This window comes from Chrysemys picta, chromosome 25 (genome assembly GCF_011386835.1).
Source record: "Chrysemys picta bellii isolate R12L10 chromosome 25, ASM1138683v2, whole genome shotgun sequence".
NCBI lineage: Eukaryota > Metazoa > Chordata > Testudines > Emydidae > Chrysemys > Chrysemys picta.
Window position 1 is genome coordinate 12,086,966 of NC_088815.1, and position 27,532 is coordinate 12,114,497.

Here is a 27,532-nt window from a genome sequence, read left to right on the forward strand (position 1 = left end):
GGAATCTATGCAGCTCAGTGACAACTCCCCTTCCCCCCACCATCCCAGAGAGCAGGGGAGCACCTCTGCTTTCTCCAGGAGAGCTGGCAGGGGGACCCATTGGAAGCCAACACTGCCAGAGCCCCCAGAGCTTGGCTGGTAGTCAGCCTGGGCCTCGCAGACCAAGGACTGGCAAAGATGCTCTGCTTCTGCTGGCCAAACACCTGCAGCGCTTCCCTCTGGCTTCCCAAGTGCTGTGTCCCGCGCCGGCTACCGGACAAGTCTGATGTGCGCCAGGAGGACGGCAGCAAACGTGTGCTACGGTAACTTAGCGTTGTCCCTTAGCCTGTCCCTCCACAGGGCGGGGAGGAGATTCCAGGCTTACCCTTCTCCACCGTTACGTAGCCGTATTTCATCTCCTTGCAGCAGATCCCGACCGAGACGAGACCGTGTTTCATTTCTAGAATGACAGAAGGGGAAGCACATGCCTTGAAGGTTGTGAGCTGTGGTGTGGCCTCCACCCCAATGCCACGAAGTCCCTCATCTCAGCAGTCCTGCTACAGGGCTGCTTCCCCTGCTTGCTAAGATGGCCACTCCCCCGATGACAGAGAGGACAATCTCCTGGCAAAGCCTTATTGAATTAAGGTGACGTAGTTTTGGAGTCCCTTGTATTAAAAATGTGATGATGTATTACGGTGGGACGGTAAGTAACTTCTCTGGGGGGAGCCGTGACCGAGGTAAACCCTGGGAAGTGTCAGGAGCGTCAAAGGACTATTGGAAACAAATGTGCCAGACAAGAATGAACTGTGGCAAACAAGTACCGTGGGTTTCCCACCCCCTGGCTGTGCAAAAGCCTGGCCCTTTTGATGCTACCCCCCGAGGAGACAGCCATTGTCTGCAGATCACCTGTTACATGAGGACAAGCGCAAAGGCCCAAGCCGCATAAAGGAACAGGCTGATCTGTGCAGTCTGTGTGCTTGTTCCGAACTAACAGCGGTTATGGACTTGAAAATCCCGCGTGTGGGGCTGGAAGGACTGACTCCTACCAGTGGGAGTTGGGGTGATCTCTGGTAAGCTTATTAGCAGGCAGACAACTTCTTTTGCCACACTAATGATTTTCTCTGTTGTGCTTTCACCTTGAGGATAAATGTGCTTGCTCAGAAAAGGCGAGGTGGTATTTGCTAACCGTGGGCCATTACACTGTTTATAGCCTCTCAGGGGAAGGCAAAGCAGGCCTGAGTAGGCAGTCTGACTTGCTGGGGAATTCACAGTGTAGGCAGGAAACTATGCAGCTTGGACATATCCCGGTCAGGAGGGAGAGAGGCACGAGTTTCCACCCAAGAGCTTAAAGTGGGTGCCTTTACTGGCCCACAAGGGGGAAATACAAGCGCAGTTGCCCTGAACTGTGACACCCCAGTAAGAAAAGATCCCACCTCTGCATTCTCCCACGCCTGGGGAGGGGCACTGCTACCTGGCTCACCCCACTGCCCTGCTTACCATAGAGTGCTGCCCCTCTCCCCACCTCTGTCTCTAGCTGTCCACGTCAGCCTGCTGTTGGCCCCTTTGGTGTCTTCTCCCCCCAGGAGGAGGGAAATGAATGGCTCCGCGTGCCCGCTCCAGCTTTCCTGCCAGTGATCTATCCCTACCACACACTACCTGAGCCAGCAAGAAGCACTTTCAAGTAGAAACCCCAGTTAATGTTCTCACCTTGAAAAAATTCATCCTCTCGTTCCTGGTAATACTTGGGCAGAGGCACTTTGCTCTTAGTCTGGTTGAGGATGGTGGTGAGGACCCTGTCTAGCGCTCTGGTCCCGTACTGTGGAAAGGAGAGAACAGTCACATGGGGGCGGGGAGCAGCTCTGTCCTCTGATCTCACCACACACTTTAGGGGTGGAGAAGGGATCTCGGATGCTGCTTTCCCAGCAATGAGTGGGAAGCACGTAGACATCCTGGCAGATGCTGAAGTAGATGCAGCCACCAGAGGCATGTCCCTCAAGAACCTGATGGATAACTAATGTGTTCGGGTACAGACCCAAGTCAGGTAGCTGGTCTCACCCATGAGTCTTCTTCCAGCCCTATGAGAGGCAAGGCCTAAGCACAGGAGGGAGAGGCAGTGTGCCTAGTGGATGGGGTACTGGTCTGGGACTCAGGCAACCTGGGTTCTCTTCCTAGATCTACTATTGGTTTGCTGGGTGAACTTGGGCAAGTCACCCTCGGTATGTGCCTCAGTTTCCCCACCTGTAAAATGGGGATAATACTGACCTCCCTTGGAAAACGCTTTGAGATCTGCTGATGAAAAGCATTACATAAGAGCTGGGTATCACTATTATTGGGAACTGATGAGGTCCTGGCCCGAACCCAAATTCCCTTTGTGCATGTAGGCAAGTCAAGCAGCATCTCTGCCTCAGTTTCCCTGTACATAAGACCAGAATACACCTCTCTCCTTCCTGCAGGGTGTTATCATAGACTATCAGGGTTGGAAGGGACCTCAGGAGGTCATCTAGCCCAACCCCCTGCTCAAAGCAGGACCAATCCCACGACAGATTTTTACCCCAGTTCCCTAAACGGCCCCCTCAAGGATTGAACTCACAACCCTGGGTTTAGCAGGCCAATGCTCAAACCACTGAGCTACCCCTCCCCCCGTATGAGAACTGAGGTCTCGAAAGCTCTCTTATTATGCTCTCCGTAGGTTTGTATTTTGTGCCAAAACCAAGAGCTTTGTTCCCAGGGCTCACAAGAGCAGATCCCTAACCTGCCATGACCTGTCAACCCCAGCACTGGCTCTGGTCATGCCCAGTGTCCTACCACAGGGGTGTGCAGGTTATTTTAAGCTTGCTAAACGACCACGCGGAATTGCTAACGGTCACCTTATTCTCAAAGTTGTACTTGCTGAGGTCTCTGGATTCAGTGGCTCTTCTATCTCCGTGAGTTAAGGCACCCTGGAAGAAGGGACAAAGCACAAACCTGTTCAGAAAGGTCGGGGAAGAGACTCACTGGGAAAAGCAACTGCATCCATAACAAAGCTCAGCGAACCCCTGATTAAAGACGGACTCCTAAGGGGACCCCATGTCAGAGGGCTGTATCTGATCAGCTTCAGCAGCGTGTGCCGGGATTGTTGAAGATTATCACAAGCCAGCTCTGGTGTCTGGAAAATGCCATTTTTCTTCCAGATATCTGAGGCATCATGTGCCACCCGGCTGGCGTGTGAGACACCATGTTCAACCTAAACACAGTGATTAGATTACACGCCACCTATATTTTCAGATGTAGGTTTTTCCCTTAATTTGAGCAAATAATCAGGGAAGGACGGTTTAAAAGTAGAGCAAGTTTCACCAGAAGTCAGTACATAGACATGCTAAGGGAAGACAGCGAGGTGCTAGTATATTAACACTCAGAGATACTCATTAGAAATGATGAAACACTGAACTGAGGTAATGACGGCTTATGGTCATTAAAGAGTCTATTTCCTTCCTGGAAAAGAATGGGTGTTCACTCCTGCCTGCTGGGAAATTCCAACATCCCGATTTACAATCTACCTCCCCGAAATTCCCCTGCCATCTCAATTACGTAGAGTATTCTTCACTTCCCGTTCTGCCGGCTGTTAAACAGCTTCCTCGTTTCGCAGCAGAGGTGGCTGCACGTCAGCCCAGGGTGACGCAATCCCTCGCCTGAGTTCTATTTGGGACCAGAGGTGCCCCAGACGCAGAGTCACTCGGAAATGTTCACAGCCAGCCTGGGTTTTATTTCTAGCCATCCTCCGGGGCACTTACAAGGCTCTCCAAACGTTTCGCGACGATGGACGCGAACCTTCTCTCCCCTGCCAGCTCAGAGATAAGGAAGACGTACTCCGGAGCAGAGACCTGGTTCGACCGGTGCGTTCGACCTGGAGAGAGATGGGGGTGAATGACGTGGAAGCTGACACGATCATGGGAACAGCTGCTGAGAAGGAAGTGGGGAACACAGACAAACGAGGCAGCTTCCCTTAGAGCACCTATCGGCCTTGAAACCAACCCCAACACTTCTCTTCTGGGGAGGGGGGAGATAGCTTCTCTCATCGGCTTTGTGCTGCCAGACCTTCCCACCTGGCACTGCCAGAGCAGGGCTGCTGCCCTGACCTCTTCAGGATCACAGCAGGGTGGCCAGTCACAAAATCACAAGTTTTAAAGTGGAGTCGTACATTCATTTCCTCTACTGCTCTTGTGAGGAGAGGCTGGCTTCACCCCAGGCACAGAGCATGGTCGGGTGCCATGCTAGCTTCACACACGCACACAACTCTGCCGGACACACTCTCCAGTCCAGCCCTTCACTTCCCCCTACACATGGGCAGCACCCCTAGTTATTCCAGTTCAAAGGAAAGTTGATCACAGCTGCCTTGTGCCTGGACGGGTCCTGGCAGGCTGCATGAGCCCCGTGTTACTGGGGCTAGCCCTTTGTGCCACTGAACACAACTGGACTCCCTGTGGCTCCAGAAGGCGGCCAGGCGGGTGTTTCGTTTGCAGGGCTGCTAGAAAATCACAGGGCTGAACTACACCCCATAGCCAATGAGCAGAGGGAGAAAGTGACTGAGGATGTTCGGGGCTTACCAAACTGCTGTATGGCTCGGTCTGCACTCCAGGGCAGTTCCAGTGTCATGTGGACCCGGCGCTTCTGGTTCCTCACCCGCCTGTCTGCTTGGAGAGAGATCCCTGAGCTGGAGGCCTCGGAGATTATTGCTACAAGCTGAGAGAGACACAGCAGGAGTGAGGAGATGCAATGGTATTCTCAGAGATCTGGGAGAACGGCTACATGGAAAGCATTCAGGGGCAGGCCCAGAGAAATCCCAGGACACAGTCCGTCCTGACCCACAGAAGGCCCCCTGCCTCCGTGTCACTTCCCAGCAGGTCAAGCCAGCACAATTCATATTCGTTTTATGGGCCTGAGGGGTTGGCACAGCTGTCTAGTGCTCTGCCCAGCTCATGTGAGAGATCTGTATCCTTGGCCTCCATCCTAGGGCCAGCAGGGTGTTCAGACCCTGGGGCAGGCAGTCCCACAGGACACTCTGCAATGCCCCCTCTGGCCACTGCCAGAGCAGCATTTCTAGGTTCTACAGTCACGCCCAGCTCTCCTCTGGAAAGCGAATGGTCAAGTGCCAGGCTTCCGGGGTGAAGCGCAAAGGGACTGACGGAGACAGGCACACACATCTGGGGCAAGGCAGTGACTGCAAGGTCCCATCATGCATCTGGGATAGCCGCCCACAAGCACTATGCCAATCCATAGCTTCTCCAGTGTGCAGCTGCAGGGGTCTCTGGTTCAGAGCCTCATTCACCTTTTCCCCACTCATAAAGCGCTCCTTCTCCTTCAGGTTGACGTGGTCTATGGAGAGGCCCTGCTCAGCCCGGGACTCATACATGACGGAGCCGTCAGGTCTGCTCACCACCCGGCCTTTCCGGCCAGTCATCTACATGGCCGCCAGGGAAGAAACAAGTCATTAATGAGAGACAGACAGAGTGGGGGCGCAAGGGTGAAATGGAGCATTTGGGAAGTAAATGTTATGGCAGACACATGGGCAAGGGTCTATACTGGCCAGACCTGGAGTAATAAACTGCTTCAGAAGGGAATTTTTGCCCCGGAGACTACTTTTTACAATTAGGGAAACTGAGGCAGTGAAGTAACTAGTCCAAGATCACAGTAAGGAAGTGCCAAGTAAATAAGTAGTAGGGAGTCCCAGCCAGTCCTGGATTGGGAAGAAGGGGGTTACAACCCAGGGTCTCAAGGTGAGGAAGATAATGCAAAAAGCATAAAGGGGCGGGGATCCCTCAGGGAGCTCCTCCTACCCCGCCATCACACACTGGACAGGCACGGTCAGGAACTAAGGCCATGTCTACACTAGAGACCTTATAGCTATCCCAATGCAGCTGCGTTGCTGTAAGATCTCCCGCGGAGCTGCCCTGTGCCGACAGGGGAGAGCTCTCCCGTTGACATAATTTAAGCACCTTCAATGAGGGAGTAGCTGTCAGCAGGAGAGCTGTGGACACCAGCGCTTCGGTCGGCGAAACTGATGTCGCTCAAGGGGGTGGTTTTTTCACACCCGAGCGACATACGTTTTGCCGATGTAAGCAGTAGTGTAGACATGGCCTTAGCCCCCAGGAGCTACGATGTTAGCCAGCGGCTGCCCGCTCAGACGTGAACCAACCGTGGGGCTGGGAGCACAACACAACCTCTCCAAGGGCTGGCATTATGGCCCCCTCTAGTGGTTAGAGCCATGAACAGCAGGTTGAGCTGCAGTGCCCAATGCCAGGCGACCATAATACGATATACCTCTGCCACGTACTCCGGGCCCCCAAAGTGATTAATCAGCTCATCCAAGGTATTGAGAGGTAGCTCTTTGCCCAGTGCTTTTACTTTTGATAGGAGGTCCTGTTTCATTTTCTCCACGTGTTCTAGCACTCCCGGGCCATGCACATCCTTCTGGGACCCTGGCAAGTGCAAAATGCCTGCAATGTTGAAAGGTAGGTGCTTAGAGTCCAGCCAGGGGATGGCAAGGAACACAGCAGCCACAGAGCTTGGGACCAGTGTGAAGAAGAACCATAGAGCGACCCAGATTGAGGCTCAAGAGAGGAGGGGTCTGATTGAGAGAGTAAGGACTGCTGCTGGGCGTGTGTTGATGAGTGCGTAGCAGGACAGATCTCTCACGCAGGCTGGTATTCCACACTCCACCCCACCCCCCAAGTCTGACCACAACTAGGTATAAATCAGCTACAAGCCAATCGTTCTATTATACAAACGTCAGTTTGCTTTTAACGCGGGAGTGGGGGCTCCCCCACTTGGGCAGTGCAGGATAGCCAAGCAAGTCTGCGTTAGCCTGGAAGTCAGAAGTCTGCAGGTACCATTTCCTCAACCTCCCTAAAGAGACGCAAGGACCGGCTCTGAGCTGGTGGGTGCGACAGCTGGCCAATCCCTGCCAAGGAAGCATGGCCACTCCCACACAACAGGACCCTCACTGTCCCCGGGGAGACACCATGAGAAGCGCCTGTATCAGATTTCAGCGCCGCTGTCCCACGTGGGATTACATCCATTTGGAATGTTATTCTGCACATGTACGAGACCAGGATAAGCCCAGACCCTTGTCCCCTGACCTCCCCCAAATGCCTGGCTTGTCCCTGGCCTGGGAAGGAATTAACCCCAGCGCACCAGCCTGGCTCACCTCTGTCTTCAGGTGTGAAGCCGTTGTAGGTTTGTTCGACAAAGATGACGTCGTCGTTGTCGAACAGGGACTCCGGGGAGGAGTTGAAGTCGCTGTCCAGCCCCACCTCCGAATCAGTGCTGCTGTCGTCACTGATCTTGATCACGCCCGCCATGTCATACATGCCTTTCAGGGCCTTCGCACAGCGGCCTTTCTGCTTCCCTGTGAGGGAGAGCGAGCCGCATCAGCGGGGGGGAGAGGGCCCGCGGGGCAGGTCAGCACAGAACAGCAAGCACTGGCTCAGAGAATGGAGGAGAGGTCATAGGGAGCTAAGGTTGTCCCAAGCGAAAGGCAGATCAGAGAGAGGCAGACGTTTGGGCATGGGGGAAAAAGAGAGAGAGGAAGAGCGAGCCAGTCTTTTACCAGGGCTGAAGACGGCCACATGGCAATGTGCAAACTGCACCTTGCTCTCACCTGGCCATGTGTTAGCAAAGCAGAATTGCAGCTACTTTCCTCTTCTCCCCTTGTGGGGAAAGAACCCACAGGCTTAGCTATCCCTAAAGGAAAATCTTTAGGCAAAGAGAGGGGCTGGTGCATTGGTGTTTCAGGAAGGAAAACCAGTCGCATCAGGACTGAATTCCCAGCACAGTGAGAAATGCCCCAGCCATGCAAGACGTTACAGGTCCGTTGGTCTCAGCTGGCAGGAAACCCAAGCAGTTGGTGCTCAGGCAGCAGTTTGCCTGGGCAATCTCTGTAAATTAGCCTTTACCACTCTCTCCTCTTCCCCCCTTTGCCATATCCCACTTCCCACATGTCGCCATGGGCATGAGAGCTAGGATCCAGCCTGCTTGCAAAGGAACCCAGCACAGAGGGAACACAGGTGGTACAGGAGACAGTTCTTACCTGCAGCTGCAGCCAGGAATAGGGTAGATAACTGAGTATTTTCCAGGGCACCTGCCACCCTATATGTAAGGGGTAGAGGAGAAAAACCCCTTGGCTGCAAGAGGGCCTCAGATGTGCAGCTGGGAGTCTAGCAAAATCTGCCTGTCAGTCTAGCAGTCTGCATTGCAGGGGGAAAGGGCATGGCTACTGGGCAATCCCAGGGGCTAGGAAGTGATTTGGTGGAAGGGAGGTGAGTTGCGGGGGGAAAAGATGACATGGAGAGCTGTAACTAGCGACATGCCTAGGGTGAGAGACTGTAGCAAGGGATCTAAGGGAGGGCAAACCCAAACCAAGGCAAAGCATGAAGTGGGGAAGGGAAAAGGAGACGAAAAGGCTGAGTAGCTGGGGCGAGGCGGAAAGGCAGGAGGTCAGACGTTGGGCGGTGGAAGGCGGTCTTACGTTTTCTTTTAATGCCAGTTCCTTTTTCTCTCTTTCTTTTGGTTGAAGGAAAGTGCTTCTGAATTAGTGATAGAAAGACGCCTCTGAAAGTAAGATGCAAAATTTATTCTAGCTACCAGGAGTAGGAACATCTACTGGTTATAATGTATCAATGGGTATTGAAGAGATCGTTATACTTAATGGGAAAATGGGCTAAACCAAGCATTCTCTAACTGTTAGTGAGTCCTGAACAATTATCGATTAGTACAGCTTGGATCTGAGGAATCACAGCAACTCGAATGGAGAGGAGGCGGCTGCATTTCACCAGAGGGTTCTGATGGCAAACAGCGCGAGTGAAACGAGAGAGCTTGGCTCGCTCCAGCAGGACCTCAGCCTTACAGCATGCACACGGAGTGAATGCTGTGGTGAGAAATGCTCTCTGCTTTAGACTGCCTGCTACTCCTGGTGAACGGAGGCAGCCCAGCCGTGCCAGGGAGCTGTTGCAATATAAACACAAAATGCCACGGGCATCGCGCGGCCACGGGACAGGCCAAAACAGCACAAACGTCAGGGTAACTGAGAGCAAGGTTTAAGTGTGACGCTCTCTATGTTTGGAAGTTGTTACTGCAAAATCCAGTACGTTCCAACATCCAACATCTTCTCTGGGTGTTATGTGGGCTAGCGGTTCCAACCCTGTGCCATGTAACTGACCTGCCTGGAATGGCGGAGACTCTGGGTCACGGCTGTCTAACGAACGTGCTTTGATTAACCTAAAGCAGAACTACTTGCCCGCAAGGTAAAGGCCAGTGACAAAACATGGAACACACTGTGGGTCTAGGTGGATGGAAAAATCAGAAGAGGTGGAAATCAAATGGATGCTTTTGTGGGCTGTACTGCAAACGAAAGAGTAAATGCTTCAATGCTGGCTGGATTGGGAGGGACTGGGCCCATGTGCAATGAGGAGGCAGCGCTAAATGAGCTTGGGCTGAAACAAATGTTGAAAGCAACAGCTGAGAGGTATGGGCATGATTCCCACCTGCTGTGAGACGGGGTATTTGGGGAATAGAGGAGGGGCTCTCAGACCAGAGTGGGAGTTAAACAATACCTATTATGCGGTACTGGAAAGGCCCTTTGCCCTCAGTGCTGGACTGGCTCTGGGTACAGAGCTGAGGCCCAGAGAAGGCTGACGGTCACTTTGCTTCCTTTAAGCCAGGATTCAGGTTCTGAGTCTCCTTGCCATGAAATCCAGCTTGCTATTCTCCTGACCATCTGTGTTTTCTCCTTCTCCTCCACTGGAACCCCATTAACAAAGTTTTCTAGACTCCCCTGCACAAACAGCGAGCAGTCCTTCCCTTCTTGTTTTGTCAGCAACTGCTCCATTGCAAACACACTCCTCTAAGAGCACCCCCCTATTGCTGAAGGGCTTCAGAACCAGGAAGTTGCAATCGGACACCGTGAAGCAGGCACATTAGGAGATGGTACTGCCCAGCAAGTGAACACCTGCCCCGCAGGAGGGGGACAGAGCTGGCCAGCACAAGTGGTCACTAACAGCACCACCTTTGAACAAGGAGTCACGAGGGACCACTAGGATCCTCTACTAGTGGTTCTCAAATGTTTGTACTGGTGACCCCTTTCACATAGCAAGTCTCTGAGTGCGACCCCTCTTATCAATGAAAAACACTTTTTTATATATTTAACACCTTATAAATGCTGGAGGCAAAGCGGGGTTTAGGGTGGAGGCTGACAGCTCGCAATCCCCCATGTAATAACCTCGCGACCCCCTGAGGGGTCCCGACCCCCAGCTCTACTACGACCTCTTCTGGCCTGTGTTAGGCAGATGTCCAATTCAGATCAGAAATCAACTTAGCTGTTGGAGCCTGACTTGCTTCAATTCTACAGCAGTTAACAAGCGAGTATTTGCTCTGGGGGAGTGGGATCATATCTGGACCGGTGCCCCTGGCGTGGCATAGGCCAAAACTGAGATACCCTGGAAGAGCAGGGATGCTTGGCACTTGGATAGCTCACACCAAGTCTAGCTTGCTCCAGTTGTTTTCATCAGCAATAAAAACTGATGCAAACAAAAATAATCTAACAGCAGCCTGCTGATTGCACCGGCCCTAAGGAAACGTAACTCACCTGGGTTTTAACCCAGTCAGGCAGTTTGGCTTCCTGCCACCTGATGTGCAGGGGCAGCTGGGTTCATGGAATAGGGGCTCATCTTCAAAAGCACCTAAGTGAGTTAGGTGCCTAAGTTTCATTGAAAGCCAAGGATTTAGGCTCCTACAGTGCCCAGGATACTTTGGAAAATGGGACTCAGTGCTTTTTAAGATGTTCCTCATCGTCCACAGCTGACTGTGCACTGAGTACAGTCAGCTCTCAGATTAACTGATGTAGAAATACATAAACCAAACCACCACAAACTAGTGCATTACTGGGACAAGGCAATCTAATGCTATGTTCTGCTTTGGACTGATGCTGAAAGACAACATTCTTGAAACCAGGATTTCTGGTGGGACAAAGAGAGATAGTCCAAAATCCTGGGGTGCCATCTCACCTTCCAGCACGTCTGTAAGATCTCAAGATCTGTCTCTGAATCAGATTATCGTGCTCACTTGTTTTTAATCCTGTACCTTTAAAAATAGTTTTCCTCTTTTCACAGTTTTGAGGGTTGCATTTTTCAGAGTGGGTGAGATGGAAGTTCCCACAGAAATGCGGGTGCGTCTGTTGTGCCCACGCAAACCTGCATCTGGGTGCACGAAGCAGGCTATTGCACATCTGGCTGTCCTCGTGCACACGCCATTACTAAAGCTGCATGTGGAAGAGCAGGAAAGGCCACTGCACTCAGATTTCAAGGCTCTTAGCACATCAAGTCACTTTTGGAAACAGTGTCTTAAAACAGTGTCCTCTGTATGTGAAGCTCATTTAGGATTCGAGGAATTGCACTCACAGGACCACAAAGTGCAAGCAGCCCTGGTACAGAGCCCGCTTCACTGTGCCTTTGAGCCTCCCCGGATTCCTGCCCTTCAAAGCACAAGGGGGTTAAACTCACTCTGCAGCGGAGACAAAACAGTTTAGGTGCCCGTCATTCTCGTCCAAGACCTCCCTGGTGCGAGCTTCGCCAGTGGACTGGAGCCCGATGACAATACACTGGGGAGAAATCAAAAGGGCAGCATGGCCGTGTGTTAGCGAGATGAGGTCATGCTACATTTTGCTGGGCATCAACACTCAGCAAACCATTATCAGCTTCAGAAGAGATTACGTTTCACGGTTTGCCAGCACCTTCTAAATTCAACCCCAACTCCTCCCAGATACACACAGTAATATCTTGGCTCTAAAACTGGGCTCCCGCTGAAGCCTCTGTCTCTGAGTGCCTGAGGTTATACACGCAGCCACGATGTTAAGAAACATTGTTATGATGCTTTATCATTACAACTAACTGATTTCCCCAGCAAATGAATGCAATGCCAAGTGTATTTAACCATGCAGAGTTGGAGAATCCAGGACATCTTTCAACTCTAACTCGTCTCAGAATGCTGTTTCAAGTACGTTTGCTGATGTTTCTTGGCGCTGTTTTATGGTAAACATGAACATTCATTCTGAACTATGGGAAATTAAACACTTGAAATCCTGGTTTCACCTATGGAGGCTAGATGCCTTTAGGTCAAGGATATAAGAAGATATATGCTGCCTTTTCACTGCACACAATCACAGACTAGTGTCCAAGTGCATGAAAATACCCTCATTCCAATCTTTTACCCAACCCTCCTCAGTTTGTACAGAGGTTGTGTTCTCTACAACGCATGTCTGGGCCTCAACATTCAAAGTGGTTTTATTCTGCAGAAAGACACCAGGCGTCAAAGATGACTATCCCCAGCGATGATTCACCTGAATGCCCACGCATAACGGATGTCGTTGGACTAACGCTTATTGACCCTTTGCACCTGGTTTCTAATACCGTACCTTGTCCTTTGCCAGCTCCTCCTTGGCAAGCTCAACGAGGCGTCGGACTTTAGCAGCAATGCAGAGATATTTGAAGAAGCGCTGATGAGCTGACCAGAACTGACCCCACAAGGACTTTCGAGACTCCAAGCCAATAAAGTCAGCCGCTTGCTGGAACACCACCATCGCCTCTGCCCACTGAAAGCACACACAAGAGGGCCAGGTTGATACTCCAGTCCCTAACTCAGGTCACCGTAACACATAAGGTTATTAAAACGATCAGGGCTTTGAATATCAAATTTATTTTCCCTATTTATGCTCTTTGTTTACTTGTGCTTCATTTAGCTAGGACAATGAAAAGACGGTCAATTTCCACCTTCTGCCTCAACCCAACGCTGCAATGTCTGGGTTGCAAACACTGCAAGGGAATTGTTAAATCCAAGCAAAGGCCGTTTACAATGACATGAAAGAAGCAGCAGCAGCCACTGAAATATTTCTTTAAATGTTATAAGCTAACACCACCCATTCTTTTTAAAAAAAATCAAACCTAAATGTTGGGTTGCAGCTATTCTAATGTCCCCTTACATCCTCCCATGTGCTGATTAAGGAGTATGATTAAACTCTGTTCTGCATCTCTACAGCACCTAGCACAAAGTGATCCTGGCCCATGACTTCAGCTCTTAGGGGCTACCACAATACAAACGATAATTAAATACTAATGAGACTCTACCAGTATTCAGCACCTAACGTTTGAAACACACTAGAAAGTTGTTCAAAAATCAGAGTAAAAAATAAAGAGTCATCCGTTCTCATCCATCTGAAGACCTGGTTGTACACACACATATATATTTCATATATACAGACAACAGCAAAAGCAGACACCCCCCCACCCCCATCTTGCATACAAGCCCACCCGAAAATCAATCCACGCCAACAAGTCCTCTGTCACAATGTCAACTGAGCTGATCAAATGACTGAATGAGCCCCATGCTCTTGTTAATGAAGCAGGAGGCCATAGTTAAATGGATTCAACTTCTTGAGTAAAATATTCCTCTTCACAACCCCCCTCCCGCCCCCCCAAAAACAAAACACAGGATTAGACAGTAGCTCTCTGGAGAGGAATGCGGGATGCTGGGGATCTACAGAGAAACACTAGCTCACCAGCTGCGCTGCTTTGTTGTAGACAAGCTCGTACTGCCGATCCAGTGGGATTTCCTCTATCTTGAAAGTGACTCCAGAAAAACTGAGCTGCCTGGCAATGTACATTCCGCTCACTTTCATGTCCATAGCCACAATTTCCATTGCACCAACACCCCTACGCAGAAAGGGAGGAAGGGGGAGGAAAGAGAGACAGCCAGTTATGAAATCCCTTTCCCCTGCACAGTGGCCGTATGGAGTAGGCTTGTCTGGAGATTCAGAACCTCTTGGAGGTTTTGTTTTGGCATCTTGCTTAAGTGGTCTTCAAATCATAATAGACTGGACCACACAATCCTGGCATTTACATAGCAGGCCTTATCCCCATTTCACAGGTGGGTGAGTCACTTCACCTTTCTGTTTTCCCACACCCTACTGAGTCTGTGACAGAAACAGAAACAGTGTCAGGGGCCTGACTGTAAATCCCCTCTGCTAACCATCACACTGCATTGCTTTCCTCACTGCCTGGCCCAATAAAAAATAATTTTTCCTTTTATTCTGCAGAGATATTGGCAGTTACTGTAGCATTTAACACCCGTCATGAAATAGGGACAAAGCCTTCGCTGTAAGATTTGTGGGATGGCTTGGAATGTATTAGCCAGATACACTGCATATCACAAGGGAGCTGAAACGACACAGCCAGTGAGCTACTGGTTCAAAGCCAGTGGTTTTTCCCCAACCCAAATGAAGGCTGTTGCCAAATACAGGATTAGTGGAAGGGAAAACCAGAAAGGTCTCCCATGACCTACCTCTTTTCAATTGCATGGAGGAATTCATCAAACGCTCTGAAAGGGGTTCCCTCCCCCCAGATCCCTAGCCGGCTCATGTAAATCATGTTTTTTGGCTCAGAGGCACCTGTATGAAGAGAATGTGCTATTAGCAAAGACACAACTATAAATAGTTTTGCCTCAGGCAACCTCTTCAAGTGACGGGCAGCAGGCTTCAAGTGAACCCTCACTCTGGAGAGCTTAGAAACATATGTAAGCATTTTAAAAAGGAGGGTTATTCCTCACACTTCCACAGTGCCTTTCAGCAGAGGCTTCAGGGAGCTTTACAAACGCTAATCCTCACAATACACCCATCAGGTCAGCGTTACTATACAGATGAATAAACAGGCAGAGGGAAGTTAAAGTGACTTGCCCAAAGATCACATGGCAGATCAGTGGCAGAGTTGGGAACAGAATCTAGGAGTCCTGCTTTGCCGTCCTTTGCGTTAAGATGAAACACGGGATTAGAGCATCTGATGCTTCATCACCCCCTCTAGGAGCGTCCATTTCTGCTGTTTAAAATTGAATTTTACAACGTGTGTTTTTTGTAACAGCCCCATAGCAGTTAACCTGGGCTATGGACATCTTCCGCGTGGGGAAGACTGGAGCATTGGGCAGCTGCTGCATGTTTATACCTGGGGTCTTGGGAATGACATGGGACAGACTCTCACCTGTGGCACTGGCGTAGACGACCCTAGCTCCAGGCAGTTTGTTCTGAAGGTCCAACACTGCTTTGCCCATTTTAGTGGAGCTGGCATTTTTGGCTTTGTGGCATTCATCAAACACAATCTGCAAGGGAATGTTAGTCAAGGAGAAAGGACGCGCAGTCTGCTACGGGAATACAAATAAATACTAATGCTGATAATGGCTGGGCGAAGAGAGAAAAATACGATCCACGTCCCTCCAGTGGAACTGAACCTCCATCAAACATTCAGCGTGTGGCCTTGTACTTCACTCTCCCCGGGCCCCGGCTTTCCAAAGTCTGTGGTAAATCTCCACCCTGTTATTTCCTATTGAATGATGCCCCACTACCCGAACACATGCCAAGGGGGATGAAAGCTGAAAATGCTTGTTACTCAAATACACCCCTGACTCTCCCCGTGCTCACCCGCTGGCACTCTCACTGGGGGGATTTTCAAATGGGCCTCAGTAACACAAAGTCTAGTGACTTTTAATGGGAACTGTGCTCCTAAATCACTTTGATTTTTCTGAAATGCCCACCCGTTCCACAGCTACACTGTTTTCTGGAGAACTGAGGGCTTCCCCCCCCCCACCCCCGCTCCTTACACCACTGGAACATCCACCACAAGCCCCAAGCTGATAGCCGTGCTCTCGGTGATCTTTGTTCACTTTGGAAGCACAATTACAAGCATGTTGCTATTTCTCTAGGATACAACTCCGTCGAAGTTCTCCCTGCACCAGTCCAAAATCTGCTTTAATCGCGTCCTGTGCTGTCCGCCTGCCTGGCTTTCACCAATCAGAGCAGAATAAGTGGCAAACAGGACTCCTTCTGAGGTAGCTGTGTCACCATATTTAATCTACAGGGGGAAGGAAAAAGAAAGAGGACACTTACAATGCTATTTATAGCTCATTTGATTCCATCCCCTGTCCAAACCCAAAACTGGTGAAGGCGGATGACTTTTTAATGTGACGATACAGGGCGTACACATCTGCTTTTTATAAGCAATTGCCACATCACAGAGCCCATATGGGAAGAGAGTGGGGAAGAAAGCCTGGTAATAACTGACTTCTTTAATGCTAGTATTTGGCACAGAGATGCCATGATGAGGGGACTTTAAATTCCTACATATATCCCTCCAATCGTCAGCATGTGCGCACATCCGCATGCATTTTAACGAAGAGTGGAAACTTTACTTGGACTTCAATTTCTTGGCTGACCGAAGTCACTTAATTCTTTTTAATCAATGGCGCAGAATGCTTAAACTGTTTTTATTTTAAATATCCTCTCCTCTGGTTTGTTTCCTTTTTTAGAGATGGCTTCCTGTTTGACTGAGGGGGAGATTATTGTTTAGCTTCCAGGATCATTAGACTTCATCTGTAACTAAGTTAATTATAGGAAGGAAAAAGATACCCCTCAATTTGAAGAAAGTGCTATTCAGAGCCCTTTAGATTCTGAGGACACAGTGGGCTCAATGGACTAATTGGCTGATTTAAGAGGTTCTGACCACACGCACATCCTATTGATTTAAATGGGAATTGTGGGGGCTCGATGCCTCTGAAAATCAGGCCACAAACGTTCTGAGAAACTAGCAGGCAGCTTGACAGGTTCAAGCTGGTTGTGAATGATCTGGAGACTAGAACAGGGGTATGGAATATCTTGCTGAACAATTACTACTTAGCACTGGCAGTTTCCTTTAAGCGGCAATTTAATTTTCATGCCTGCTTGACACTGACCGTTAAAAGGAGACGGTTAAGAGATGCACTAACTTAGCTGGATTGAAATTAGATGCATGTTTAGAGAGTCCACAGCACTGCATGCTTGGCAGCCCCTACAGGGAGAAAACTTGGATTTGTATGTCCCTCTTCCCCAACAAGATCAGAAAAGGGCAGGCCCGCTGACAGGGGTCGAGGGCCTGGGCAATTTAAAAGGGCCTGGGGGCCCCCGGCCACTACAGCGGCAGCCCCAAGCCCTTTTAAATTGCCCACGTGGGCAGCAGGACAGACTCCTAGGTGCGCGTGGGGTGGTACCGGTGGCGGCGAAGGCAGCCGGGCAGGCATGTGGAAGCCCTGGCCGTGCCGGAAGAGCACACTCAGCAGCGCAGTTGGCAGCTCGCTGGGCACCAGACATGCAGACCACGTCCGCGCAGGCTAGGGGCCCATTGACTGTTCTTCCCTGGGGCCTGGAATTGCCGAATAATAAGGTCTTAACAATACAGCTGTACCAGGTCCAACATTTGCCATTACAAAACCACTCCAGGAACAATTAGCATGATGCACACGCCACGTGGCCCTGCCACTACACTCGCGTTGAGCCTCTGCTTAGATTTGCAGAAATCAAAGTTCCCAAAGCAACATAGGAGCATCACACGTATGTAACTACGGCAGGAGAGTCTACAGTGGAAACAGCACAGGGCAAGGACAGTAACAATAACCAGGCCACTGATTGCTATGGTCTGTAGCACGAACACGACACGAAGGCAAGGACAGGTGAGTCACATGCTTTGTTTAGGATCATTTCACCTACCAGCTGCCAGTAATGGGCTTCCTCCCTCCCTCACCAAAAAAATGGTCTTGAATTCTCCTCCCTACCTTGTTTAAAGCATGCACAGGAATGTTGGGGGCATCAATGTCCTTCAGGTCTCTTTCAGCATCATACTTGAGATCATTGGAGACGCTGAACCTAAAAGAAAGCAGAGGAGCTGGTTGTCTTGAGGAGGAGACAGCCTGTGTAGAGTTTAGTGCACCTGCAAGTATGAGATCAATAGTTCTGACTACAGACACTGGAGGTGTAGCAAAACTTCCCATGCACCTCAAAACAAGATACTACAGCAGCCTCGAGTCCCGAACAGGAACTGCCATTTGTGACAAGATGTGCAGGGATTCTGCAGTACAAACCCATCTGTTAGGGGCTTGATTCTGCACCACACATGGCCAGGGATATCTCCCCTCGACTTCAAAGGGAGTAGGAACAGGCTCTAGTGTCCTCTCCACTTGGTCCGGGATTTGCCTCTCCAAAGTGTTGTACTAACAATGATTAATCCTCACATCTCCCCTGCAGTGTAAATCTTTTCGGCAGACAGGCACAGAGAGGTGGAAATGACTTGCCCAAGGCCACAGAGTGAGTCAGCTACAAAGCTGGCACTCAGGAATTCCTGGCGCCTGGCCTTAAGTTAACTCTCCAAGCTCTCACAGTAAAGAAGGGAAACTTACCACAGAGATTTCTTCCTGCCCTTCAGATAATTTTCAAAGATGATCCCGGCAACTGTCCTGCCCTTTCCAACCCCAGCACCATCCCCAATGAGGAACCCAGCTCGCTGCCCGTTGGGTAGTAAAACTTCATGTTGCTGCAAATTCAAAACCAGAATTAGGAATTAACCCTGATTCGCCCTTTGCTAGCACCTTTCATCTGAGGAGCTCAGAGCACCTCACCAATTAACCCTCACAGCTCCCACGGAGGCAGGTCTTGCAAACGTCTCAAAGTAAACCGAAGCTCGGAGAGTTAAGTGACAACACAGCGGCAGAGCAGGGAATAGGTCCCCAGGGCCTGATCGTCAGACGTGCTGAGCACCCGCAATTCCAGCTGAAGTCAATGGGAGCAGAGGGCACTTGGCACCTTTGAAAATCAGGTCCCATGAGTCTTCACTCCCAGTCCCCCTGCTTTAGACAACACGCCCTTATACAAGGCATTTCAAATCTGTGTCCAAATCCAATGCTTCCAAGTTCTATTTTCTATGCAAGAGGCTATTTGGAAACTCAGCTGAACAAGTTATTTAAGAATGGCACAGTGTATTTTTATTACTATCTGCCCATGGAAGAGAGCTGAGCAAGGTGGATCTGGCGTACCTGGCAGGCATAAACGATGGCCTCCAGCTGTAGTGCAGAGAGTAACCCGTTGTCGGCAATTGAGCTCGGAAGGGACAGGGTATAGGTAACGTCAGGCGGGGGAACGCTGGAGAGAGTGCTTGTTTCAACCACGCGGTCCGGGTGCTGCTTCCCAATCTTAGCTGGAAGGGAGACACAGGAAACAGTCAAATAATTGATGTTTGCACTTCTATGGAGCATTTCGTCCGAGGACCTCAAAGCACTTCACAAACTTCCCAACACCCGAGTGCTAAGCGTTATCCCCATCTTCCAGACGGGAAACTGAGGCAAAGAGGTTAAGTGACTTCCCCAAGGCCAGTCAGCCAGCAGCAGAGTTGGGACTAGAACAAAGAGGTCCTGACGATATGTTTCTTCTAAACGCTGCCCTTTGCTCCCTTTGGCAAAAGGATTCCTGGGAATCCCCAATATCACCAGCCCCTTTTTTCCAGGGGAAAATGGAGATGACTGAAAATCTGCTCGGCCCCACCCTCGATAAAAAGCCACGGCCAGGTTTGCTGTTAAACCAGGGAGACCGCAGAGAGTGGAACAGCACACGGGCTCAGGTAAGCTGGCCTGCAAAGCTTAGCTACAAAAATGTGCATGTGGGGGCTGCAATGCAACGCCACCGTCCTCCGCTGCAGAAACCAGGGAGTATTAGGCCGAGCAGCAAGGGTTCCGAAATCAGCGTCCCACATCGGACAGCGAGGCAAAACGAAAAGGCTGCCACGCCGCTCACATTTTGACGGTACATAATCTGCATAGGTCTCCGTGTGCCCCAACTCCTCCGTTTCTTCCTCGTCACCTTCGTCATCCTCCTCCACCGGAGTCTGCGACTGAAATGACACATGATGTGGATTGAATATTAACATCCCACAGAGCTTTGGACGTGTGGTATTAGGTACATGCCAAGTACCATCATTTAAACCCTCCCATCCCAAGCACACAAACTTGCCCCTCAACTTCAACTTGTCTCATTGATACAACACAGCAGCACAGGGCAAACTGACCGAGGGGGCCTCTCCCATGTGGTCCAGTAACTGTATTGCAAGCCACCTTTACAGCCCAGTCCATACTGTACTAGGGAGCAGCGATAAGAGCAGTTTCTAAGACGGTTTGGCTGGCCAGTGTGAGCAGGACCCAACTGTGCTCTAACTTGAGCTACACTAGGGATCGAAACCAGTTGAGAACACAGCCTGATCCCACCTACCGTGGGTGCCAAACCACATCATTTTAAACCAGAATAGCCTTTAAATACTGTTAGCTAATGTGGTTTAGAGCTCAATTGTAGAGGAAGCAGATATCACTCCCTCAAATCAGTGAAGCTCCAATGAGGGAAATGTAAGACTCTGTGGGGGGGAAGGGCGGTGGCTAGAGAAACATCTGACTGATTCTTCAATCATGGCTTTTCCAGGGGAGACCTTTAGCCAGATCGTTTTTTTCATATCTGGGTAAGTGCCTCGTGCCTGTTCCCGCAGAGTCAGATGCTCTTCCTCACCTGATAGCTTATGAGGAGTGGGGTGTTTGGGGGATGGTCTTCCAAACTTTCTAAGCCTGTGAACGGTCTGCTGGGAGAGAACAGCTGGAATAGAAAACACACATCTGAGAAAGCAGCTTTAATACCCATCCATCCAAACCAACAGTGACAGGTCATGAAAGGAAAGCACAAAAACAATCCACTTTTGTCCTGTGCCCAGGACTGAGGTACTTATGTATTACAGTGGCTTGATTTGCTCGGCATGCCTCTTCCAAGTTGTGTGTCACACGCACGCTGGAGAACTAGCCAAGATGGATATTTTCCCATGAAGAGTGAGAACGTTGTGTGTGTGCAGGCAGACATGGCGAGAGGTGTGCTTCCTTCCACGATGCGAATGTGCCTGCAAGACGGCAGTCTTTCCTACAACGTCGTAACAGCAGCATGTGTGTTAAAACGGGTCATCTTGAAACGCCACGTTTGCCCTCAAACACTGAACTCCTCAGGGCGCAGCCTTGTCTTTGACATGCTGTGTTTATTCACCCGCCTTCCACTCGTTAATGAATTATACGTACAAATCCTGCCACTCTCAGAGGATTTATAAGGCAAGTATCCCTTTCAGCATCTGACTGGTGTTCTCAAGGGCACCATGAGTTCTCTCTGCAGTGGGAATGATTAAGATTGATCTGCATGCATGAACAGAAGGCTGTTTTCCTATCTGTCTTGGAAGCAGCTCTGTAGAAACCTGCTGCGCCATTCCCGAAACATTGTGGTTTAAGACTCTAAAGTGGTGCTGCAGGTTTTCTCAGCGCTTCCTGCTCATTGGCATCATTCTGCACTGGGGAACTCAACCAGGAACCCTGGGAGTCATCAACCAATGGGATCATACTGCAGTATGGGATAGCTGGAGATCTCTGGATGAAAAGTGCTACGTCAGAGCTCATTATTGTCATAACATCTGCAGGCACCAGACTACAACTAGTAAAGAGGGCTCCCAAGACACTTCCAGCTGGGAAGAGACAATTGATGAGAACCTTTTTCTGGCTCTACACTACCAAAATCATTCTGGAATTTCCTGAAAGGAAGAACAAAGTCAGGCCAGCAAATCATGGAGTCTAAAAGTAATCAACTGCTCCATAAGCAACATTGCTTCCAATTTACAGCCATAGACGGGTGCCAAGCCTATACAGACAGACACCCTCCAAAGGCAGAAGTGAGCCATTGGAAGGCCAGAAGCAAACACTCTGTAATTGTTTACTAAGAAAGAAAGCAAGAAAACAAGCAAGCAAGCAAGAAATTGTCCTTCATTACTGGAAGCCTGAGTCAGATTTACCAGAAAGAAGCTGGCAGAGATGTTTCCAGTGCCAAGAAAGCTGGAGAGCAGGTACAAAAGTTTCTACTCAGGCGCTAGAAAAGACTCAGATCTCCTCATACCATTGGAATGGAAGGGCAGAGCTCTGACAAGGAAAGATTATTCTTTATTGCAAAGATAACCCAGATCTTTCCTTGACTCATGGCATCTTCAACGTATAAACCGTATAAGCTCAGATATACCAACATGGCTGTTGCGCACAGCTCTCACTGGTGCCCCTAGATCTTCATCTCAGGTGGAACAGTGTCCTAAAGAAAGTGGTGGACGTCCCACTGCTTGGGGCATTTAATAATAACTGGTAGCAGAGTCGGCTCTAGGCACCAGTGCTCCAAGCATTGCTTGGGGTGGCACTTTCCAAGGGGCGGCACTTTCCAAGGGGCGGCACTCCGGCTCCTTTTTTTTTAATTTTTGGCTTGGGGCGCAAAAAGCCGGGAGCCGGCCCTGAGCAGAGGTGAGCTGCGGCGGTGGGAGGCGCGGGGAGGGCAGCAGGAAGTAACCCGGGGGGGGGGAGCGGTTCCAAGCTCACAACTGCCTCCTCCCCCGAGCGCGCCGCCACTCCGCTTCTCCCCCTCCCTCCCAGGCAAGCCTGGGATGGAGGGGTAGGAGGGGAAATGCAGTGCGCCCGGGGGAGGAGGTGGGGCCAGGGATTTGGGGGGGGGAGGGTGCGCACGGGAAATTTTTTTTGCTTGGGGCGGCAAAAAACTTGGAGCCGGCCCTGACTGGTAGAGACATTAGAAAATGTACACCAGGGAACAATCCTGCAGCGATAAGATATTGGACTGGATGATCTAATAGGCCAGTTCCAACTCTAATTTCTACAATTCCTCCCCTTCTCTCTTCCGATCCGCCCACTAGTTTACTCCTCTCTGTAACATATGTTCCATGTAGGAGAACACTGTGTAAAAGATATACACTGCACATATAAGAACAGAGGGAAGAATGCAGGAGAGATGCCCACTTAATAAAGCAACTGACAACGGCATCACTGAATCTTCATTTTATTCAATTTTTTCCCTCCTTACCTTATTTTATTTCCCTTTTGTGCCTGTCTCACTAATACTACAATAGAAAATGAAATTGCCAGTTGACTCCTCTCTGTATAAATATTACTCCTCTGGATCTGGCTGGGAGGAAGGTTCTCAGTTTTTAAAAAGTGCCTTGAACGATCACCATTACTAAAATGCATTGACTGGTCACGAAAACTCCAGCTGCAGGCTTCAAAGGGTTAATCTTTGCTTTACTGATTTGAAGAACTCAAGGGGTTCTTTTGAAATGTTTGTGAAAAATCATATTAGACTGCAATGAGTATTTTAAAATGACATTTCACAATCCCCGGACAAATTATGCAAGTGTGTTTTGTCTGCTGAATGCCTAAGATATTTTGCAGGGTGGTTTTCCTTCCCACTATCCCTCTTCCTGAAATGATAAAACAGAACTAACGTGTCGTTATAAACGCCTCTTCCCCCTATTAGTTGTAACATCTCATCTGGGATGGGCAAATAAGGCCTGTCATGGAGTTCATCTATTCCCCCTTTTCAGGGGTGTAGTCAACCACATTCTGAATGGAGGCTGTATATACAGCATATGGGATCAGAGTTTATCAGCGAAGCTTAGAAATGCAGAGTCTAATTGTGAAGTGCGTCCCAAATGTTCTTCCTCTCACGCTGAGTAGGCACCCTCCCCCACTAAAAGGCAACAGATGTAAAATTGAAAAAAGGAAATGCTCTTTACGTAACCTATCATTCGCTTGTGGAACTCACTGCCACATGACATCATTGACGCAGAGAGCTTAGTAAGATTTTAAAGAGGATTAAATACAATGAGAGATTCTATTGCTATGTCAATATGAAAAAAAATAAAAGGTCAAACCCTCATGTTTCAGGGCATAAACTAAGTACTAACTGATAGGGAGCTTATTCCAGAACTGTCTGCCAGGCATCTTCTTGCACCTTTTCTGAAGCATCTGGTCCTAGTCACCGTCAGAGATAGGACCCTGGACTAGCAGGACCAGCAATGCAATTCCCATAAGCAGAGTGCATGCAGCAGCCTGGGACGTGTCAAAGGAGGATGCTGGCTGGTGCTGCCTCACTAGCCTTCACTTGTAAAAACTTGCAAAGTTAACACATCAGACATTACGAGCTTTGAATTTAGACAATGAAATTTACAAATGTCCTAACAATGTTTCACGGCTTTATCTTGTTTCTACGGAAACAGATATTTGATCAACCAAAATGGAATAAAATCACCACATCAGAACTGATTAGGATCATGTCAGGCTGAGTTATTCCTGACATCACACAACTGATGGCTCATTTTTATCCTGCAGCTCTGTTAAAGCAGTATATGGCTATGCAAAAGCAAAAACATCTGCAGTCTTATGGAATATTAATATTATTGTGGTTTGAATCAATACACAGGGGGAGATTATTCACATGACGCTTATCTTGCAACAATCATACAAGCAGTGTAGTAAACTCACATTATCATGTGCTGAATGTTAAAATTAAATCTTTCGTCTCATGCTCTTGCAATACATCGCTCCCTTGTCTTCTTTAATATAATGAAAATTATGTACTGAAAATTCAGATAAAAAAACTCTACCACTCAGTGCTCTCTATCAGGTAATCTCTTTTGCCAGTATACTGCGAATTATAGCCACCTATGCAAAAATGACACTGAAATCCTGGTGCAGCATGTACTAAATTAACTCATTCCATGAGGAAATGCTGGGAACAATCGATAAAAAAACCCTCAGAATACCAGAGAGCAAAGATAAAACAATGTTCAAAACAACCAGTTATTTTTTCCACAAGGAAGTTACTGACAAATGAACTCCACTGAGCTAATTGTCCTGTTATGAACCCAATCAGTGTGAAGGAAGGTGATGGCTCAGGGTGGTAATTTTAATTGGCAGACAGGAAGATATAAATGGCAGCATCCAACAGTAACAGTGGCTATTGTTCTGACAAAGCGTTAGTTTCACACACCCACAAAACATTACCCATTTCTCTTGCTTTCTTTGTGCTGCTCAGCATATTATTATTGTATATCTTGTACATGAAGACTTTTCACATGTCAAATCCTGAACTCAGTTTATGTGTTTAGAAAACACACACTCCCAGGAGCTACATTCTTAACAGTGTTTTAAGCTTCCAAGTTAAAAATATAAATGAAAGAATGGGCACAATAAGACATCAACAACTTCAATGCATCCAAGTGTGGCCCCTTCAGACATTTCTTTCATTAAAATGATTCAGCTCTTCCTTTCCCCTCAAGCTTCTCGTGCTCTAGGTTCAAACTTGTCTAGTTACCGCCCTATCTTCAGCTATGTCTACACTACAAGCTAGGGCTATGAGTCTCCTGCTCACGTTTGCACACTTGAGCTAGCGTAAGTACAAATAGCAGCGTAAACGTGGTAGCAGTGAGTACAAACTCACCTGAAACCGGTGGCTATGCTTGAAGAGAGCATGTCAGAGTTACAGTTTAAGGCCAGAAGAGACCACCAGATAATCTAGTCTGAACTCCTATATATTACAGGCCACCAACATCTTCCATCACCTACACAATAAACTCAAGACTGAGCATGGGACTCACACCCCTAGCTCGTATTGCAGACATAGCCTTAGATCAGCGGTTCTCAAATTGTGGATTGGGACCCCAAAGTGTGTTGCGACCCAGTTTTAATGGGTTCGCCAAGGCTGGCGTCATACTTGCTTTCCACAGGGATCTGTATGACAGCAAACAGAGGACAGTGGTGTACCGGGAAACCGAAAGTGCACGGTAGTGAGCACTCACTACAAAATCAAAACTAGAGATTTCTCACATTTCTATGCTACCAGTTCATCTAACTATCCAAACTCCTCCCCAATACCAGTGGCTGATACCAGGTTGTACAATAATAAATGAGCAGTACTAATTAACTGGATGGAAAGGAGGGAGTGGGATGTTGTTTAATGGGCAGCCACACTAAAAACTAGAGTGTTTTGGGACTACTCTCAAACCAATATAGGGTTTGAATTTTACTGCTGTCACAAAAGAAGCAATATTTGCCATAGAAAAGGAATGTATGATAGACATAGGTACTGGGACAGCTCACTGTAGCATAACGATCTAGCCGAAAATATTTCTAATGGACCCAACACAACAATACACTGTAGCTACCCTTCATACGGGCAGCTTGGTGGCTGAATGTTCTAAGTACACACTTTCACTGGGATGCTGAACATACCTACCTGACCGGGCTGTGGGGAGGCTAAGCTAATGTTTGTACAGTGCTTTGAAATAGTGCAAAGTATTATTTACAGGTGTGTCCTAACATTCCACTGATTTCAATGGACGACGCCAGTGCAACAAGTGCAACGGAGGACCCACAACGAAGAGGTTCAAAACCAGGGACTGAACCTATTTTAAGCTGGAGCCCTTTGAAATGTCTTTAGAATGGGGTGTCCAGAGCCCTCCCTGGGACACTGAATCAGCTTCACTGGCAGCAGAACTTCATTTGGGTCTGAAGGGAGGGTTGCTTCACCCCTAATGGATTTCCTAAGTCCTGGGGCAGCTGTTTGGTAGGAGAACTGCAAGATCAGGCCTCGAGGTTTGAATTTCTGAGTGGGGAGGAAAGGAGAGGGACTTTCACTGACCTCTATTTGGTTTGGTTGCGACGTGTTTATATCCCATATTGTTGGCACATGGTTCAGGCTGTCGGCGGGCAGGAAGTCCTGAGCATCGGCAATGTCGGAGAGGGAGTCCGCGGGGGATGAGAAGAGGGAGTTGTTGGAGAGCTCATCGAGGTATGAAGAATCCTGAAATGGAAAGAAAAGCCCTGGGTTACAGGAGACGGTAAGAAGGTGCTTCCAAGGTTCTGTCTTGCACTCATGTTTGATTTCAGAGTATTAAATGGACAGCGTTGTTACATCCACGCTCCATGGTGCTTCGAAACGAACTGGTAAACCAGGACAGCTATCCAGAGAAGCAGGGTTTAAATCTATAATCCCAGTTTCTTGACACAGTAGGAAAAACTGCTGGTGCAACGTACAGGAACCCAAGTTAGACTCTTTGGAAACACTTTTAGATTGTGACTCTCCAAGTGCAGATCAGCATGAGAGAGGCTCAAAGGACAGGACAGCACCAGTCACTCTGATCTTCGTATTTAATGAAAAACAACTGAGCACTAGTGAAAGGTGCCAAATCTAAAGTCCTCTATGTAGCCACAAAATAGGTACAGCGTGCACAGCAACAGCACTAACTATTCTCTCATCCCAACATGACACCACCTATCAATTATCATTATTTGTATTACAATAGCACCTAGAGGCCCCAGCCAAGATCAGAACCCCCATCGTACCACGTGCTGCACCAGAATTTAGCAAGAGACAGTCCTGCCACAAAAAGCTTACAGTCTAAGCAGACAAATCAGTAAAAGGGAGGATTATCATCCCCATTTTACAGCTGGGGAACAGAGGCCCAGAATGACGAAGTGACTTGCCCAAGGTCACGCAGGGAGTCTGTGGCAGAACTGAGAATAGAACTCAGGTCTCCTAAGTCCCAGTCCAGGGCCTTGCCCCCAAGGCCTCCCCTTCCTCAAGCTGGACAAGAAGGGAGCACCTTTCAGTTAAGGGGTCACTCTCCATCCTTAATCATTCCTTGGTGTGTCTGCTGAGACTGCCCATGATAGCTCTACCAAGAACTGGAATGAGCCCCACCACGTGCCGTTTACAATCCTCTCCACTTCTCCATCCAGCTCCTTATTTGGTTGTCTGATCTCCAAATAGGCATGAGAACCAAAAGCC

The 27,532-nt window shown here is 48.9% G+C and overlaps 1 protein-coding gene across 6 annotated transcripts in view; it reads right to left on the bottom strand.

Annotated features, from left to right (window-relative positions):
* The window catches only part of SBNO2 (strawberry notch homolog 2), a 113,130-nt gene that overhangs the window by 10,071 nt on the left and 75,527 nt on the right, over window positions 1-27,532 (bottom strand). For 4 of the 6 annotated variants that reach the window (XM_065578409.1, XM_065578408.1, XM_065578411.1 and 1 more), the window contains 21 exons: window positions 26,384-26,545; window positions 20,399-20,482; window positions 19,640-19,736; window positions 18,886-19,046; window positions 18,253-18,386; window positions 17,632-17,722; window positions 15,756-15,899; window positions 15,033-15,150; window positions 14,344-14,449; window positions 13,562-13,715; window positions 12,422-12,598; window positions 11,511-11,608; window positions 8,483-8,565; window positions 7,163-7,363; window positions 6,277-6,452; window positions 5,285-5,416; window positions 4,563-4,698; window positions 3,750-3,862; window positions 2,847-2,918; window positions 1,687-1,795; window positions 365-439 (listed from right to left, as the gene is read on the bottom strand). In XM_065578409.1, coding sequence (XP_065434481.1) covers window positions 365-439; window positions 1,687-1,795; window positions 2,847-2,918; window positions 3,750-3,862; window positions 4,563-4,698; window positions 5,285-5,416; window positions 6,277-6,452; window positions 7,163-7,363; window positions 8,483-8,565; window positions 11,511-11,608; window positions 12,422-12,598; window positions 13,562-13,715; window positions 14,344-14,449; window positions 15,033-15,150; window positions 15,756-15,899; window positions 17,632-17,722; window positions 18,253-18,386; window positions 18,886-19,046; window positions 19,640-19,736; window positions 20,399-20,482; window positions 26,384-26,545 — 2,623 coding nt within the window. The remainder of the gene's footprint in view (window positions 1-364; window positions 440-1,686; window positions 1,796-2,846; window positions 2,919-3,749; window positions 3,863-4,562; window positions 4,699-5,284; window positions 5,417-6,276; window positions 6,453-7,162; window positions 7,364-8,482; window positions 8,566-11,510; window positions 11,609-12,421; window positions 12,599-13,561; window positions 13,716-14,343; window positions 14,450-15,032; window positions 15,151-15,755; window positions 15,900-17,631; window positions 17,723-18,252; window positions 18,387-18,885; window positions 19,047-19,639; window positions 19,737-20,398; window positions 20,483-26,383; window positions 26,546-27,532) is intronic. The other 2 variants (XM_065578410.1, XM_065578412.1) reach the window with 1 other exon arrangement.